Below are 14,076 nucleotides of genomic sequence, written 5' to 3' on the forward strand. Positions count from 1 at the left end.
GCTGCATATGGCATCAGCTGGCCTCACTCGAAGGCTGGCTGTGACCCTGTGGCTGCAGGTCGGAATCATTTGAAGACTCGTCCACGTACACAACTGGTGTCTGATGCTGGCTGTTAGTTGGGACTTCTGTTGGGGCTGTCAGCGAGAACACCTACACATGGCTTCTTCATGTGGCTGTGTGTTCTTCCTCACAGAATGGCGGTTGGATGGAGAGCAACGTCCCGAGAGAGAGACAAGAAGTGGAGGCTACCATTTTCTTAAGGCCTGGGCCTGGAAGCTGTGCTGCGGTGGTTTGTTTGGCAGCACTAGGAACTGGGGTGGAGATCTAGCAAACACATGAATTTAGCTAGCTATGTCATTCCCTCGTTTACAGAGAAGGACATCCATGATCTAAACTCGGCCTATCTCTCCAGCGTCATCTGTTAATATTCCCTGCCTTAAGCTTTATGCTCCAACAAAGTGTAAACTGTGGTTCCCTGCACAATTCCCTAACTTGCAAATGGGTCACTTTTTCTTACCTCTTATGTCTACCTGTTTGTCTCTTCTGCCCTGGAACATCTCTACCCCCAACTCCTTCACCTGTTAATTTCAGTGTATCCTTTAATTCTCATCTTGGGTGTCACTTATTCCAGGAAACCTTCCTGAAGTCTTGGGGTTTTTGTCCTGTCCTGCACAGTACTATCTTTACCTCAATTGTTTATTAGTATTGATTTGTTTTGGCTTTGCAACACTGACTGTAGGCTCCCTGAGGGAAAGGGCTGTCCCTGTTCATCTTTGTACCTAACACAGTGCCTTACACGTAGTCCATTCTCCATTGGATGAACAAATAGTTGATCATTTAGTTCACAATTTTATGGTCATCCAAAATTTAAAGCATTCATGCTACACTGAGGGTTCTCTTTTTGCAAGTGATGCAAAGCTGAGGAAAAGACAAATAGATCACATATTTTTTCTGGTGATAGGATTAGGTATGATTTCCTATCACTTGCTATCCTAGTCTCTCTTCCTCTAAAGGCACAGAGTCTCTGTGAAAATCACTTTCATTTTTACTAAAATTTAAGTTAGTCTTCCTATATCAACTTTTAATTTTGTCAGACCATTTCTCCAAGAAAAATTATAATGTACTTTGAAAGAGACATATCCTTCTAACATGTTTTCGATGAATTCGAGGAAGGAGTAGAGAGGTAAGACTATATATACACCTAGAAAATTCTGAATGTGTTACTAACTAAGAAGTATAATTTCTCCATCCATGAAAGTTAAATAATACCTCTGCTCTCTTTTCCTCAGAGTAGTCTTTGTGAAGACAAGTGAATTATACTAATATGAGATCTGTAGAAGAAAGGTTATTTCTGTTGTAGATTTGAATACCTGTAGGTCCTTGTTGATAATCTCCATCTTAGGAAATTCTTGGAGCTAACCGTGACTCATTGTACATAGTGTCTGGTAGGGTGTCGTGTTGATGGCAGTCATTTTGGGAATCATCTGAGCTAATTTTCAGTTATTCTGCAAACATGTATGTGCTCATTCTGTGCCACACAGAATGCCAGGTGCCAGAGAGGGGACGCTGAGCTTGGAGGTTCCACTCTAGGGTTTCCTAATAGGAAAGGTTGTCCTGAACGGCCAATATTTGTAACTATTGTTTGTCCAACTGCCATCTCCCTGGGGGTGAAATTTTGCTCTTACGTTTCACAGGTAGCTGTGCTGAGTATGACCTGGTGGTCGGTGAGGACAATAAAAAGCTTGCTTTGGGGGAAAGATTTTAGTATGGACAACTTGTATTTGGTGTGAGGAAATTAGGGAAGGAGATAGGAGATGGGGATGAGAGCTGAACAGCAGGGCCAAGCCAAGAAGCCAACAAGTAAGAAACTGGGGCAGAGACCTAGAGAGGTAGAATACACTGTAAGGGCAAAGTTCAGATGAGGAATTTAGACAGCAGTGGGTCAGACTAAGAGCTAGAAAAGAGAAGCCACAGGGGTCAGAATCTCAGAGGCTGGTTCTGCTAATGGCTTACCTGGAGGCAGAGGACCCTCTTGAGATGGAGACCCCACCCAGTATGGATGGGTCCCTCCATCTGCTTGTTGAGGAATGCTGTATAAAGGGATTTGAATGTTCAATAGGACATTCATCTGAATGTCCCCACTCCATCTCACTCCTTGAACCCTCTTTGGTACCCTATATAAGGCACTTGACACAAGTCATTACAAGTATAAACAACTTGTTTATACTTCAGTCTCCTCTACTAGACAGTAAACTCCATGAGGGTAGGAACTGTGCTCAGCTATTTTTTTAAATCTCACCTCACTTAGTACAGTGCCTGAGATATAATGGAGACTCAACATAGGTATGGATGAATGAGTGGGTGGGTGAGTGGATGGAGAGATGGATGGGTAGGTAGAGAATGGCATCTGTGTAGCCTCGTTAATAGAGATAATGATTGAACATTGTTTCATTCAGGGAGAAAGAAGAATAGAGGGCTCTATTCCCAGAATAACAGAATAAGGGGATGGATGCAGAACCATTTATGGAGAAAATCTAGGAAGAAAGTAATGAGAATATAGTTCTTGTTCCATTATATTCAATAGCGACCCTTAGGAAATGCAAATAATACTTTTTTTGAGACTTCTCATAGCTTTATAACTTTTTTTGTCTTTTATTTTTAGCCTCCATTTTGCCTTATTATTAACAATTAAATTAGTACCTTAAAAATGAAAAATTATCCTGTGCTGTTATGGGTAATAATATTAGTGGCCCTTAGGAAATGCTACTAGATGACAACATTAACTAAGAGTCTTTTGCATAGAAATGGAATCGAAATGTTTCAATTACAGATTTTTTTTTCAAATGGAATTATATTTTATTAATAATACTTATGTATGATTATAAATTCCATAATCACTCAATCATGACAAATAGATTTATATATTATATATTATAAAGAATGTTTAGAAAGAATAAAACTAATTTTTTAAAAACTCTTCAATATCCTATATTTTCTCTTTGGATTTGCAATTAGGTGGAGATTGGAGATTTTGAAAGACCCTTTTCAACTCCAGCAGGGCATGTTACTAATCAGTGCAAAACAAATCAAACTCTAAAACAAGTCATAGAAAAATTTTATCCTAAAAGGTATAGAGATGACTCTTCTGAAGAGCAGTTAAGGTAAGGAACTACTTGTGACTCTTTATTTATTTTTTTTTAAAGGGTTAATTACTTATTTCAGAGAGAGAGCAAGAACAGGGGAAGGGCAGAGGGAGAGGGAGAGAGAGAAGCAGACGCGCCACTGAGCGGGGAGCTGGACGCAGGGCCCTATCCCACGACCCTGAGATCATGACCTGAGCCGAAACCAAGAGTCGGATGCCACCCAGGAGCCCCTACTTGTGACTCTTTAAAGGGTAGAGTCATGCTGGGCTTTTCGTGATATTCTTCTGTTCAAATTTTAAAGATGAAAATTGTTATACATGACAATTTTCTTAAGATTTTTTAATACTGTTGAATCCCAAGAGGTTATAGATCTTTTTATTTAAGATGGGCCTAGAATTTTGAGAATCTCTATTTACAGTTTTTTAAGGAAAATTTTTTTACCTTAATTTAGAAGGTCTACTTTTCATTTGATCTTATTCATTCTTGTCCAAATTAATCCTGCTAATAAAAGAGAAAAAATGGCCAGTACTGTGTTTAACTTTAAGATGTGTGTACCAAAAACATTTTATCTCTTACGGTTTTCCATTATAAACAAACTGGCGTGGAAGCAAACTATCTTCTTACACAAGATTTTTTAATATAAATTTTTAATTAAATTCAACTGGTTTAGAATTTTGGTTTTAGAGAATATATAATGAAAAGCTGATTCACTTGAAAAAGAGAGGCAAATCCAATTCACCATGAGTTTTCCAAAATGGAAACATTTAAGATCAGTCTTTTGTTTATGTAGAGTAAGTGGTTGCCCTTGTGATTTTATTTAAGGCATCTTCCCCATAGCCAGCATCTCTCCAAACCAGGTAGCACCTAAAATTCCACCGTTAGGGATTCATTCTTTGGTCTCAATATCTTGTACTTTTCTTTTAAAATGAAAGTTACTACCATGAGAAATTACCTTTGTAATCTAATTTACTCTAAGGTTTGATGTTAGTTTATCAGATTTTTATTAACTTTGCCTGACAGGGTGGTGGGAGGTGGGGAACCTAGGTCATGCCGAGAGCACTAATAGTATGAGAATTTGGTGAGAGGAATGTTCTAAAAGGACAAGGGGTGGACAGTGGCGAGATGGGAATCACAAAATAATAGCTCCTCCTGGGTGACGCCTGGGTGTCCTGGTCGTGCCTACAATTGGCTCAAGCAGAGCTTTGCCCTGGGAGGCCAATACACTGTTTCTGCTTTGGCCTTTTTGTTTTTGTTCTCTTCTTAGGCAGCTCTGTCAGCGACTGTCGACCAGATGGATGGCCCTCCGGGGACACAGCGCTGCTGACTGTGTGCGCATTTATTTGACAGTAGCCAGGAAGTGGCCATTCTTTGGTGCCAAGTTGTTTCTTGCGAAAGTAAGAAAGGATGGGAGGGAGATGCCGAATGAAAACCTTCTCCTGTAAAGTTGACTCTCTTTGGTTCAGTGAAGTCAAACAGTGACCACAGTCCCCCCAAGTGTAGTAGATTCGGCTTTTAAAAAGGAAATAAGGAGATTCCCAACAATGGAAAGAAAACAATGAAGGGACCCAAGAAGGGGCAGGAGAGTCAGCAGCTTCTCTATCTGTGCCCTCTGCCCCACTTCCCCCTCCCCCCCCCCCGCCCCCAGGCCCCCACGTAAGTCACTCGCACTCTGTAGGCTCACCAGGAGACTGAAGGCGACCACCGGACTCTGCTTTCTTCTCTTCAGCCACGCAGCCTCTCACCCATTTGTTATTCACTCTGTCACTCATTTGCTCATGTATTTAGTATTTAGTGACTTCTGTTGGCCAAACATTATGTACCTAGGGATACAGAAGCCCATGGTTTCAGATGGGTTGTATCCAAACTTCTAGGAACTCACAGTCGATCCGGTTGCAACAGGGCGGGAAAACAAGCATGGTGGGTGAACAGGGTTAAGAGGCACAGGGCCAGAGCGCTGTGGGAACACTGAGGAAGGAGAGGCAGACCCTGATGGTGGGGGGGGGGGGGGGTGCGGGGGAGGGGTAGCCCAGGCCGCCAGGAAGAACTGTACTTTTGAATTCTCCTTCTTTCTATTGAACCATGTCACTTTATACTCCCTCAGGCTCCTGAAATGCTTCTGGTCTTGTGTTCGATCTGATCTGTGTGCGTGTTTGGTCTGTCCTCACTAATAAGTGGTACACATCTTGAGGGTATAGACTCACTGACCCTGAAATCCTCCTCTCGTGCACACCGTTTTGCCTTGCACATAAGTATCGCTGAATAAATGTTTGCTGAATCGCTGTGCCACTCTGGGCAAGTCAGTTAACCTCTTTGGACCTCAGTTTCGCCATCTACACATGACAACTTAGATTAGAAGAGTAAAATCTAGGCTGTTGTACTCTGCTTCCATGAGTGACTGTATCACTGCGAGGTAAGAAATTATTTTGCTGCTGGCACTGGAAGCTGTATACTGAGTAAGTGGTTGATAAAGTCAGTATGCTTAAACATCTCTAAAATTAATATATTTGCAAGGAATTGAACATAGGCCTTCTAAAAATATAAGGACTAGACTTGAACTGTAGAGCGGCATTTTACAATGAATTTTAATTCTAATCTCAGCATTGGAAGAAATATTCAATATCCATCTTTGATCGTATGTTCTGTGTTTTTAGCACAGAAATATTATTAAATAATATGTAGCATCTGCATGTTGCATGAGTGGCATCTTTTCTTTGCTCACTTTTCTTCCTTTATACTATGAAGACACCTCCTTTGATTAATGACACCCTTTTGGGGGGGATAAATATATATAACATCAAATATACCATTTTAACCATTTTTAAGTGTACGTTTTTATGACATTAAGTACATTCACATTCTTATGCTACCCTCACCACCATCCACCTCCAGCACTTTTTCATCTTCCCGGATTAAACCTCTGTACTTCCTAGTCCCTGTTCTCCCCAGGCCCAGATAACCACCATTCTACTTCCTGTTCTGTGAATTTCGCTGCTCTAGAAGCCTCGTGTAACAGGGATCGTACAATATTTGTCCTTTTGTGATTGGCTGATTTTCCTTTGCACAGTGTCTGCAGGGTTCAACCATGTTGTAGCATGTGTCAGAATTTCCTTTTTTTTAAGAGCTAAATAGTATTCCACTGCATGTATATATCATGTTTTGTTTCACTGAAGAACAACAAAAACAGTGTTTTGTCAAAGGGCTGATAGGTTGAATGGCATCCTTTGTAATGCTTGCCTATCCTTTGCAAACCAGCCCTCAGTAGACAGTAACCCAGGGGTTTTTTATACATGAGATTCTGAAAAGTCTCACTATAAACAAAAATACTATATGTATAAATACTGTAGATTTGTATAGATACTATAGATTCATCCCAGTTCCTTATCTATAGTCTCAACTTCTCTCTTTTTTTTAAAGATTTTATTGGAGAGAGAGTGAGCGAGCTGGAGCGGTTGGTGGGGGGGGGGGGAGGCGGAGGCACAGAGGCAGAGGGAGAAGCAGATTCCCTGCTGAGCAGGGAGCCCAATGCGGGGCCATCCCAGGACCCCGAGATCAGGACCTGAGCCAAAGGCAGACACTTAACCGACTGAGCTGCCCAGGTGTCCCTATAATCTCAACTTCTTTTATAAGGTTTAAGAGAAGTAGTTAAGTTTTTGTTAGAATTTCAGTTCTTATTGTTAAGCAATCATTGTAAAATGCTCGAAAACATGCATGGGTTTTAGTTGGGGGTTAGTGGTGAGATTCTCTTTATTAATATAATTTCATTGCTTTTTTACAATAAGGAATTTAGTGGAAATTTTGGTATTTCTCATTACCACTCATCACAGTTTCGTATTTTCTTTTTATTCTATTGTTATTAGTCAATGAATATCAGATTTAATAAACTTTTAGAAAAAGTGTGCATTTATAATACTAATCCTTTACCTTGTAGTAGCATTACACATGCCTTAGAAAACACATCAGCATATTTTGTTCCGTTAGGATCTTGGTCATCATAGAAATCCTACAAGCTTATTAACTATTAGCTTCTTAAAACAAAAGAAAAATAAGATTAAACATTGTTGTCTTCATGCTAAAGATGAGAAAATTGAGCCTCAGAGAGAGATTCAGTAGCTTGTCCAAATGTACAGCTAATAAATGGCACATTTGGAACTCAGACCCAACATCTCCTGATATCAGATTCACTGCTCTTTCCATTACATGATCCTGCCTCTGCCCCAAGAGAGATTATTTCCCCCATAAGTTTTATTTTCTTCTTTTTTTCTCCCCACCCCAAGAAGATTTTTAATGTGAAGTCGTTGTTGTAAATGTTGCATTGTATTTTGACGGAAAAATGTTTCTGTGATTTTGCTTAGCATTTATTATACAGTGTATTTGCACCTCTTCACAGCCCGTGACTCCATCAGCACTCAGAAGTACTTTCATGTGGCTGGCTATCCATGAGGATGGTTTAAGCATCTTAGAATACAACTCCATGGTAAGATTAAGTTTCACATTGCTCAGTGTACCATACACAGAAGCTAATGATCTCTTCATATGATTTTTCTCATACACAGATAACATTTTTCCTAATGCTGTGTAACAAATAGTCATTAAAACAAGATTGGACAGGGGCGCCTGGGTGGCTCAGTCGTTAAGCATCTGCCTTCGGCTCAGGTCATGATCCCAGGGTCCTGGGATCGAGCCCCACATCAGGCTACCTGCTCCGTGGGAAGCCTGCTTCTTCCTCTCCCACTCCCCCTGCTTGTGTTCCCTCTCTCGCTGTGTCTCTCTCTGTCAAATAAATAAAATCTTTTAAAAAAATAAAAATAAAAATAAAACAAGATTGGACAGGTTTTATATTGCATATGAGGAAAATATTAAGATACCATGACTAAATTGCGGTTGTATTTGTTTTTGTTTTTTTGAGTTTTTTTTTTTTTTAAGATTTTATTTATTTATTTGTTTGTTTGTTTTAGAAAGAGAGAACATGGTGGGGGGTGAGGAGCAAAGGGAAAGGGAGAGAGAGAATTTCAAGCACACTCCAGGCTGAGTGCAGAGCCCAGCTCGAGGCTTGATCTCATGACCCTGAGATCATGACCTGAGCCAAAACCAAGAGTTGGACGCTTAACCAACTGAGCCACCCAGGCACCCCAACCACAGTTGTATTTGTAAAATGACTATTCATTTATAGTGTTAGGAAGATTGCTTCCTGTGTAAAATGAAAGCCTTTAAGATAACATTAATGTAGAAACTTTAATTACGAAAGTTTAAGTTCGGTATCCCTAAGGCTTCTGTAACAATTTCTGTAACTTTCTGTAATATTACTTACCAGTTCACTTGTACATATGTGGTATTTTAGAGCTTTTTACATGATTAAATATAACGTCAAACTGTGCTTTCTACATGTTTATGTATCTATCTGAAATTTGCTTTATTTTTCTATCATATTTCATGTGTTCTTTTTTGTTTTGTTTTTAAATCTAGCAGACAGGAATTGTTAAATTCTCCTGGTAGGTGTAATGAGCTCTCTTATGTCTGGCTCTAGTCAGGGATCACTGAGAATTTTTTGGAAACCAAACTAATGGTTAGTGTTACAGTAGTTTCTCCTTATAATTGCTAAAAAAAACAAAAACAAAAAAAAACCTTTTTGAAGAGCTTTATAGTTCTCGAATGCTAAAGTTCTTGAATGGGTAACTTGAAGATAGGTTATAAAATCGATGACCTAAAGTCAACAAAAAATTGTAAACCAGTACTGAGTTACCTTAGGTAAGTAAGCCAGTTTCCTAGATCCTGGGAGATGGACACAGAGGTCAGGAGATAGACACTGGTGGGCTGCCGCTCATGGAGCATTGAGTGCTGGAATTGCCTGCTCAAAGTCTTGCAAGCTAATCATTAGATATGCAGATTCCTTTACCTATAAGCTGTACATTTTTTAATATTTAAAATTGTCTTAGCTACAGAGGGGGAAAAAATTGCTGCATGTATGGCAAAGGGTTGATATCCTTACGAAACAATAAGGGAATGATAAACACACCAATAGACAAATGGGCCAAGGCAATTCATAGAAGAAATACAGATGTTCAATAAATGTATTTTTAAATGCTAATTTCACTAGTAATCGAATACATTCAATTTAAAACAGTGAGATTCTACTTTTCACTAGTCAGGTTGGCAGAGATTTAAAAGAATGTTTATATCTAGTGTTAGCAAGACTACAGTGCTGGGAATGTAACTGGGTGTAACTTTTCCAGAGGAGAGGTTGGAAATATTCTCAAAATTGTCCTTACTTTTTTGAGGTAGCAGTTCCGGTTATTTGAGATTTATAACTAAAGAAATAATTAGGTATGGGTATTTTGAAATATGTCAAAAATATGCATTATTGTTTAAGATAGTAACAAATAAAAAATGATTTAAATCTCCAGCAATAGGAGATTGGTTAAATAAAGCTGAAAATGATGTTATACAAGGACATTTGTTATCATGAAAAGATATCATGATTTGTTATTACATTTAAAAAGAAGCAGAATCCTAAACAATATGCATGATACTATTTATGTTTGTATCAAAATCTATATATCAAGGTGAAACATATGGATTTGCCAATATTTGACCATTTTTACCTTAAAAAGTATCAGTTTCATATGGTTCAACCTAATATAGATACATATAATGAGAGATCTTAAAGGACATATACAAAGTATTAACCGTGGTTTTCCACTGGATGCTGGAATATAGGTGCTTTTTATTTTCTTTTTGTATTTTCTGTTTTTTTCCACATTGAGTTATTAGTATCAGAATCAAACTATATTTTAATTATAAAGGTAAATGATGCCTACATAAAACTAGTACATTACTATCTATTTTGAATCTTAAGATTTTATATTAGAAAATAATTTTTTATTATATATAACTAATAACAGCATTTTTCTTTTTTAGTTAAGTATAGATAACACATAATGTTACATTAGTTTCATTAATATCAGCATTTTAATGGAAATATGTTATTAATCATTTCTCATCTTTCTTTGAAAGTAAAAAGTATATAAGATATTAACTTTTTCTTCTCTTTGAAGAGGTTAATAGTCAGCTATGTGTACAAGAGTCTAATGACCTTTGGAGGTCATCAAGATGATTTTATGATAGTCATTAACAATACACATTCAAAGGACAAACCAACAGAGAAATTACTTTTTGCCATGGCAAAACCCAAGGTGAGTACAAGCCTTTCTACTAACTTTTTTATACTAGTTTTTTCATGCTAAAACATTTATTGTGCAAAAACTAAGTTGCAGATGGGAAAACAGATTTACTTGTAATCAAACAGTTCTAGGTCCAAATTCTGGCTTACCTGATCTTGCTAAACTTTGGTTTCTTCACCTAAAAAATTATATAATGCTACCTACTTTTTTTGGCTTAAGAATTAAATGATGGGATTGTTAAATGCTTTAGCCCAGTGCCTGGTATATAGAAGGTTCAAAATAAGTGGTCTTGATGTAAGTTGTTGTCAGGTACTTTATACACATTATCTTATTTACGTGGGGTAATTCAGGTTATGGACTCATTAGTGAGAAGAGTAAGGTTTTATAATTGAGATGTTACTTGTTCTGTGTAGTTTTAATGTCTGTAAGCAAAAACAATAAGTACAAAGGCTACATTTTAGTATGTAATTCCAGTTTTAGTAAAAAGAATGAGAACCTGAGTTTCCTAAAACTTTGTCTTAAAAATGTCAACTAAAGGGGCGCCTGGGTGGCTCAGTTGGTTAAGCGACTGCCTTCGGCTCAGGTCATGATCCTGGAGTCCCTGGATCGAGTCCCGCATCGGGCTCCCTGCTCCGCGGGGAGCCTGCTTCTCCCTCTGCCTCTGTCTCTCTCTCTCTCTCTGTCTCTCATGAATAAATAAATAAAATCTTTAAAAAAAAAAAATGTCAACTAAAAAAGACTACCTTTTTAGAATCTGAAACTTTCTTTTTAAATGGCAGACATTCAACTGAAGGCAGTTAACCAGTAAGTGCAGAAGATTGAGACATACTCAGGACTTTATTTAGTTTAAATAAAAAGTTGATATAATGTGCTGAATTTCTTAATTCATTTATACACAGATGTGGCTTTAAGATAATTGATAGACTTGCACTATCGTCACATTTTTTAATATTTGCCACTAAATTTGATTGTTTTTTAAGACCCATTCTTTTTTCTGGCTGAAGCAGCCGGAAAATATGTCATGCCTTGATGGTGTTGAACATGTAAGCACTTCACGGATCCGGAGAGAGAAGGGAATTCTGGAAGCCTGGGCACTTGCAAATGGAGACCACCTGTGGCCAGGTCTGGACATGCTGAGAACTTCTCCGGAGCACTAACAATTCTATTTTCCTTGTTTTAGATTCTTGAAATCACTCTTTTGATCGCCAGTTACATAAACAACTTCCATCAGCAAAGGGCAACCTTTCACCACCTCTCTGCTCCAGCGCTGCTCTCGGCCCAGACGCGGGGACCGGAAGCCAGGGCAGTGGGAAGCCAGCCCCTTCTGTCAAGTAGCAGACCGACTAAAGGACCCACCTTACTCTGAAAGCTCTGGAGCCTGAACATTCACTCCCATCCTCCGGGCGATGGCTGCATCAGCTACAAATAAGTTCATTTACACCCAGGCAGCATGGCACCCACACACTGGGATTCCAAACTTGAAAAATGCGGGGTGTCTTTCTTTTATTTGATTCTTAAATATTCAAATGAATACAACTAATAAAACATAAACACAAGATGTGCCCACATGCTGACTTTCTCTTAGACTAACTGGGTTCGAATTCATCATTTTCCCCCACCTCCTTTGTCCCTTGCCAGCAGACACATCATGCAATATGGCATTTTTCTTTTTTTTTTTTTTTGTCTTTTTAAAAAACATATTCTGGCAAAGGGAGATTCCAAACTCTCATTTGGCAAACCAGTTGATTATTTGGAAAGGCTCACTGCCAAAAAATTGAGTACTGTAATTAAATGTGCTTTTAATTAATGATACGGTGTTTGGAGAGAAGTAGAGAATACAGTGTCAGAAACAGCCGCAAGGGGGCGCCTGGGTGGCTCAGTCGTTGGGCGTCTGCCTTCGGCTCAGGTCATGGTCCCAGGGTCCTGGAATCGAGCCCCGAATCGGGCTCCCTGCTCCGTGGGAAGCCTGTTCTCCCTCTCCCTCTGTCCCTGCTTGTGTTCCCTCCCTCGCTGTGTCTCTCTCTGTCAAATAAATAAAATCTTTAAAAAAGAAAGAAAGAAACAGCCGCAGGATGCTGTTGAGGGGTAAATTTTTAGAGCAAGTGCAGTAAATCTGGCACTATGAATCATGGTGAGAAAATGGGCATTAGGTAACCAGAACCTCCTGTGTGGTATTAGAAAGTATACTCCATCACCTTTTCAGATCACTGGAGTGTAAAGTTTAAAACAAGACAGTGGGGGCACCTGGGTGACTCAGTTGGTTAAGCGACTGCCTTCGGCTCAGGTCATGATCCCGGAGTCCAGGGATCGAGCCCCGCATCGGGCTCCCTTCTGGGTGGGGAGTCTGCTTCTCCCTCTGACCCTACTCCCTCTTGTGCCCTCTCTCTCACTGTCTCTCTCAAATAAATAAATAGAATAAAATCTTTAAAAAAAAAAATCTTAAAAAAAAAAAAAACAAGACAGTGATTCCCCACATCCCTTAGCTATTACTGGATAGCCTGAGTTCACTGGAATATTGCCCACATTTCATTGCATTTGGTGCTGGGTCATCTTGACCTTATTTTGTTGAATAATATCTTTGAAAGCAAAGACAATTCTTATATTTTGCCCTCATATAGGCCTTTTTCATTATAGTTTTAACATAAATTCTCAAAATATTTTTTAAAAGAAAAGAGAAATCTTCTGTCAAAGGAGGTAAAATTTTAGTTGAGTGAGTCTAGAAATGTATTACTTTGCTAGGTTACACAAGTGGTCAGTTCATTCCAGTATGTGACTGTAAAACAAAGTAATTAGTATTCATGATAAAAATGAAACTGTGATAAGACATGAAAATTATATTGTAAAACCATTTAATTGCAATAGTAATCATGAGTATACTTAATTTTATTTATGTATAGAATATTTGTATTTATTTTTTGCACATGTATTTATCACTCTGTGTGTGGTACTTTTTTTTAACCAATTTGAAAAAAAAATGTTAGCTGCTGAATTTATTTGTTGGCAGAGCCTTCATATTTTCTTCTTTGCGGCTTTCACCCTATGGCAATGTACTGTTGTCACGCTAAGCCTTTTAAAAATAATTCCATCTCACATTAGCATCCTTAGAAAGGACAGAGCCAAGAAATACAGTGCTTACCTAAGATTTTGCTTTATTGGTAATGACCAAAAGAAGGTCAAAAAACCCCATAGAAGTAGATTTCCATTTACTGTTTCCCCTAAATCTTTTGAGCCACAACCACTCACTGCATAAGCAAGTTGGTTTTTGAGAATAAACTGGTTACCAGTTTGGAATGACTCTCAGTAGTATTTTGGCTGGGATACAACAGAGTTTCTTAGTTCCCAGAAAAGTGTCCAATACTCATTAGTTGGTGAGCCAGAGGCATGGCACAGTTTACATATGTGTGAGGGCTTTATTCTAAGGTAGTAGTTAGTTCACCATCTGGTAAGCACACCCCCCTCCAAATCTTCTCATTTGAACAAGTAGTGAAGGCTTAGCTTAAACGGTGTACCTTATACTTGGCATTTATTTTTGATAGAACAGAGATAAAATATTTTGATGGAAAGAAATCAATTTTCTGTAACTCACGATGTGAAAATTTTATTTTCTGGGAAATTACTTATATAGCCATTTAAAAAATTCAAAGTATGTTATTATGATTGGTTACAAGAGAATAATTGTTACATGTTTAATTGTAATATTTGTCTCCTATCATTTTCTTCCCTTTCAATCATAATAAATGATTTACAAAACCCA

General features: G+C 38.4%; 1 protein-coding gene across 4 annotated transcripts in view; it reads left to right on the plus strand.

The window, feature by feature from the left end:
• Nucleotides 1-14,076, plus strand: part of PLEKHH2 (pleckstrin homology, MyTH4 and FERM domain containing H2) — a 106,472-nt gene extending 92,396 nt beyond the window's left edge. For 2 of the 4 annotated variants that reach the window (XM_006746816.3, XM_031017602.2), the window contains 5 exons: nucleotides 3,017-3,162; nucleotides 4,409-4,538; nucleotides 7,532-7,618; nucleotides 10,197-10,334; nucleotides 11,503-14,076. In XM_006746816.3, coding sequence (XP_006746879.1) covers nucleotides 3,017-3,162; nucleotides 4,409-4,538; nucleotides 7,532-7,618; nucleotides 10,197-10,334; nucleotides 11,503-11,688 — 687 coding nt within the window. In that variant the 3' untranslated portion in view covers nucleotides 11,689-14,076. Of the gene's footprint in view, nucleotides 1-3,016; nucleotides 3,163-4,408; nucleotides 4,539-7,531; nucleotides 7,619-10,196; nucleotides 10,335-11,502 lie in introns of those variants that run through there. The other 2 variants (XR_014149258.1, XM_081833482.1) reach the window with 2 other exon arrangements.

Source organism: Leptonychotes weddellii, chromosome 10 (assembly GCF_054177405.1).
Source record: "Leptonychotes weddellii isolate Sample4059 chromosome 10, ASM5417740v2, whole genome shotgun sequence".
In the NCBI taxonomy this organism is placed as follows: Eukaryota; Metazoa; Chordata; class Mammalia; order Carnivora; family Phocidae; genus Leptonychotes; species Leptonychotes weddellii.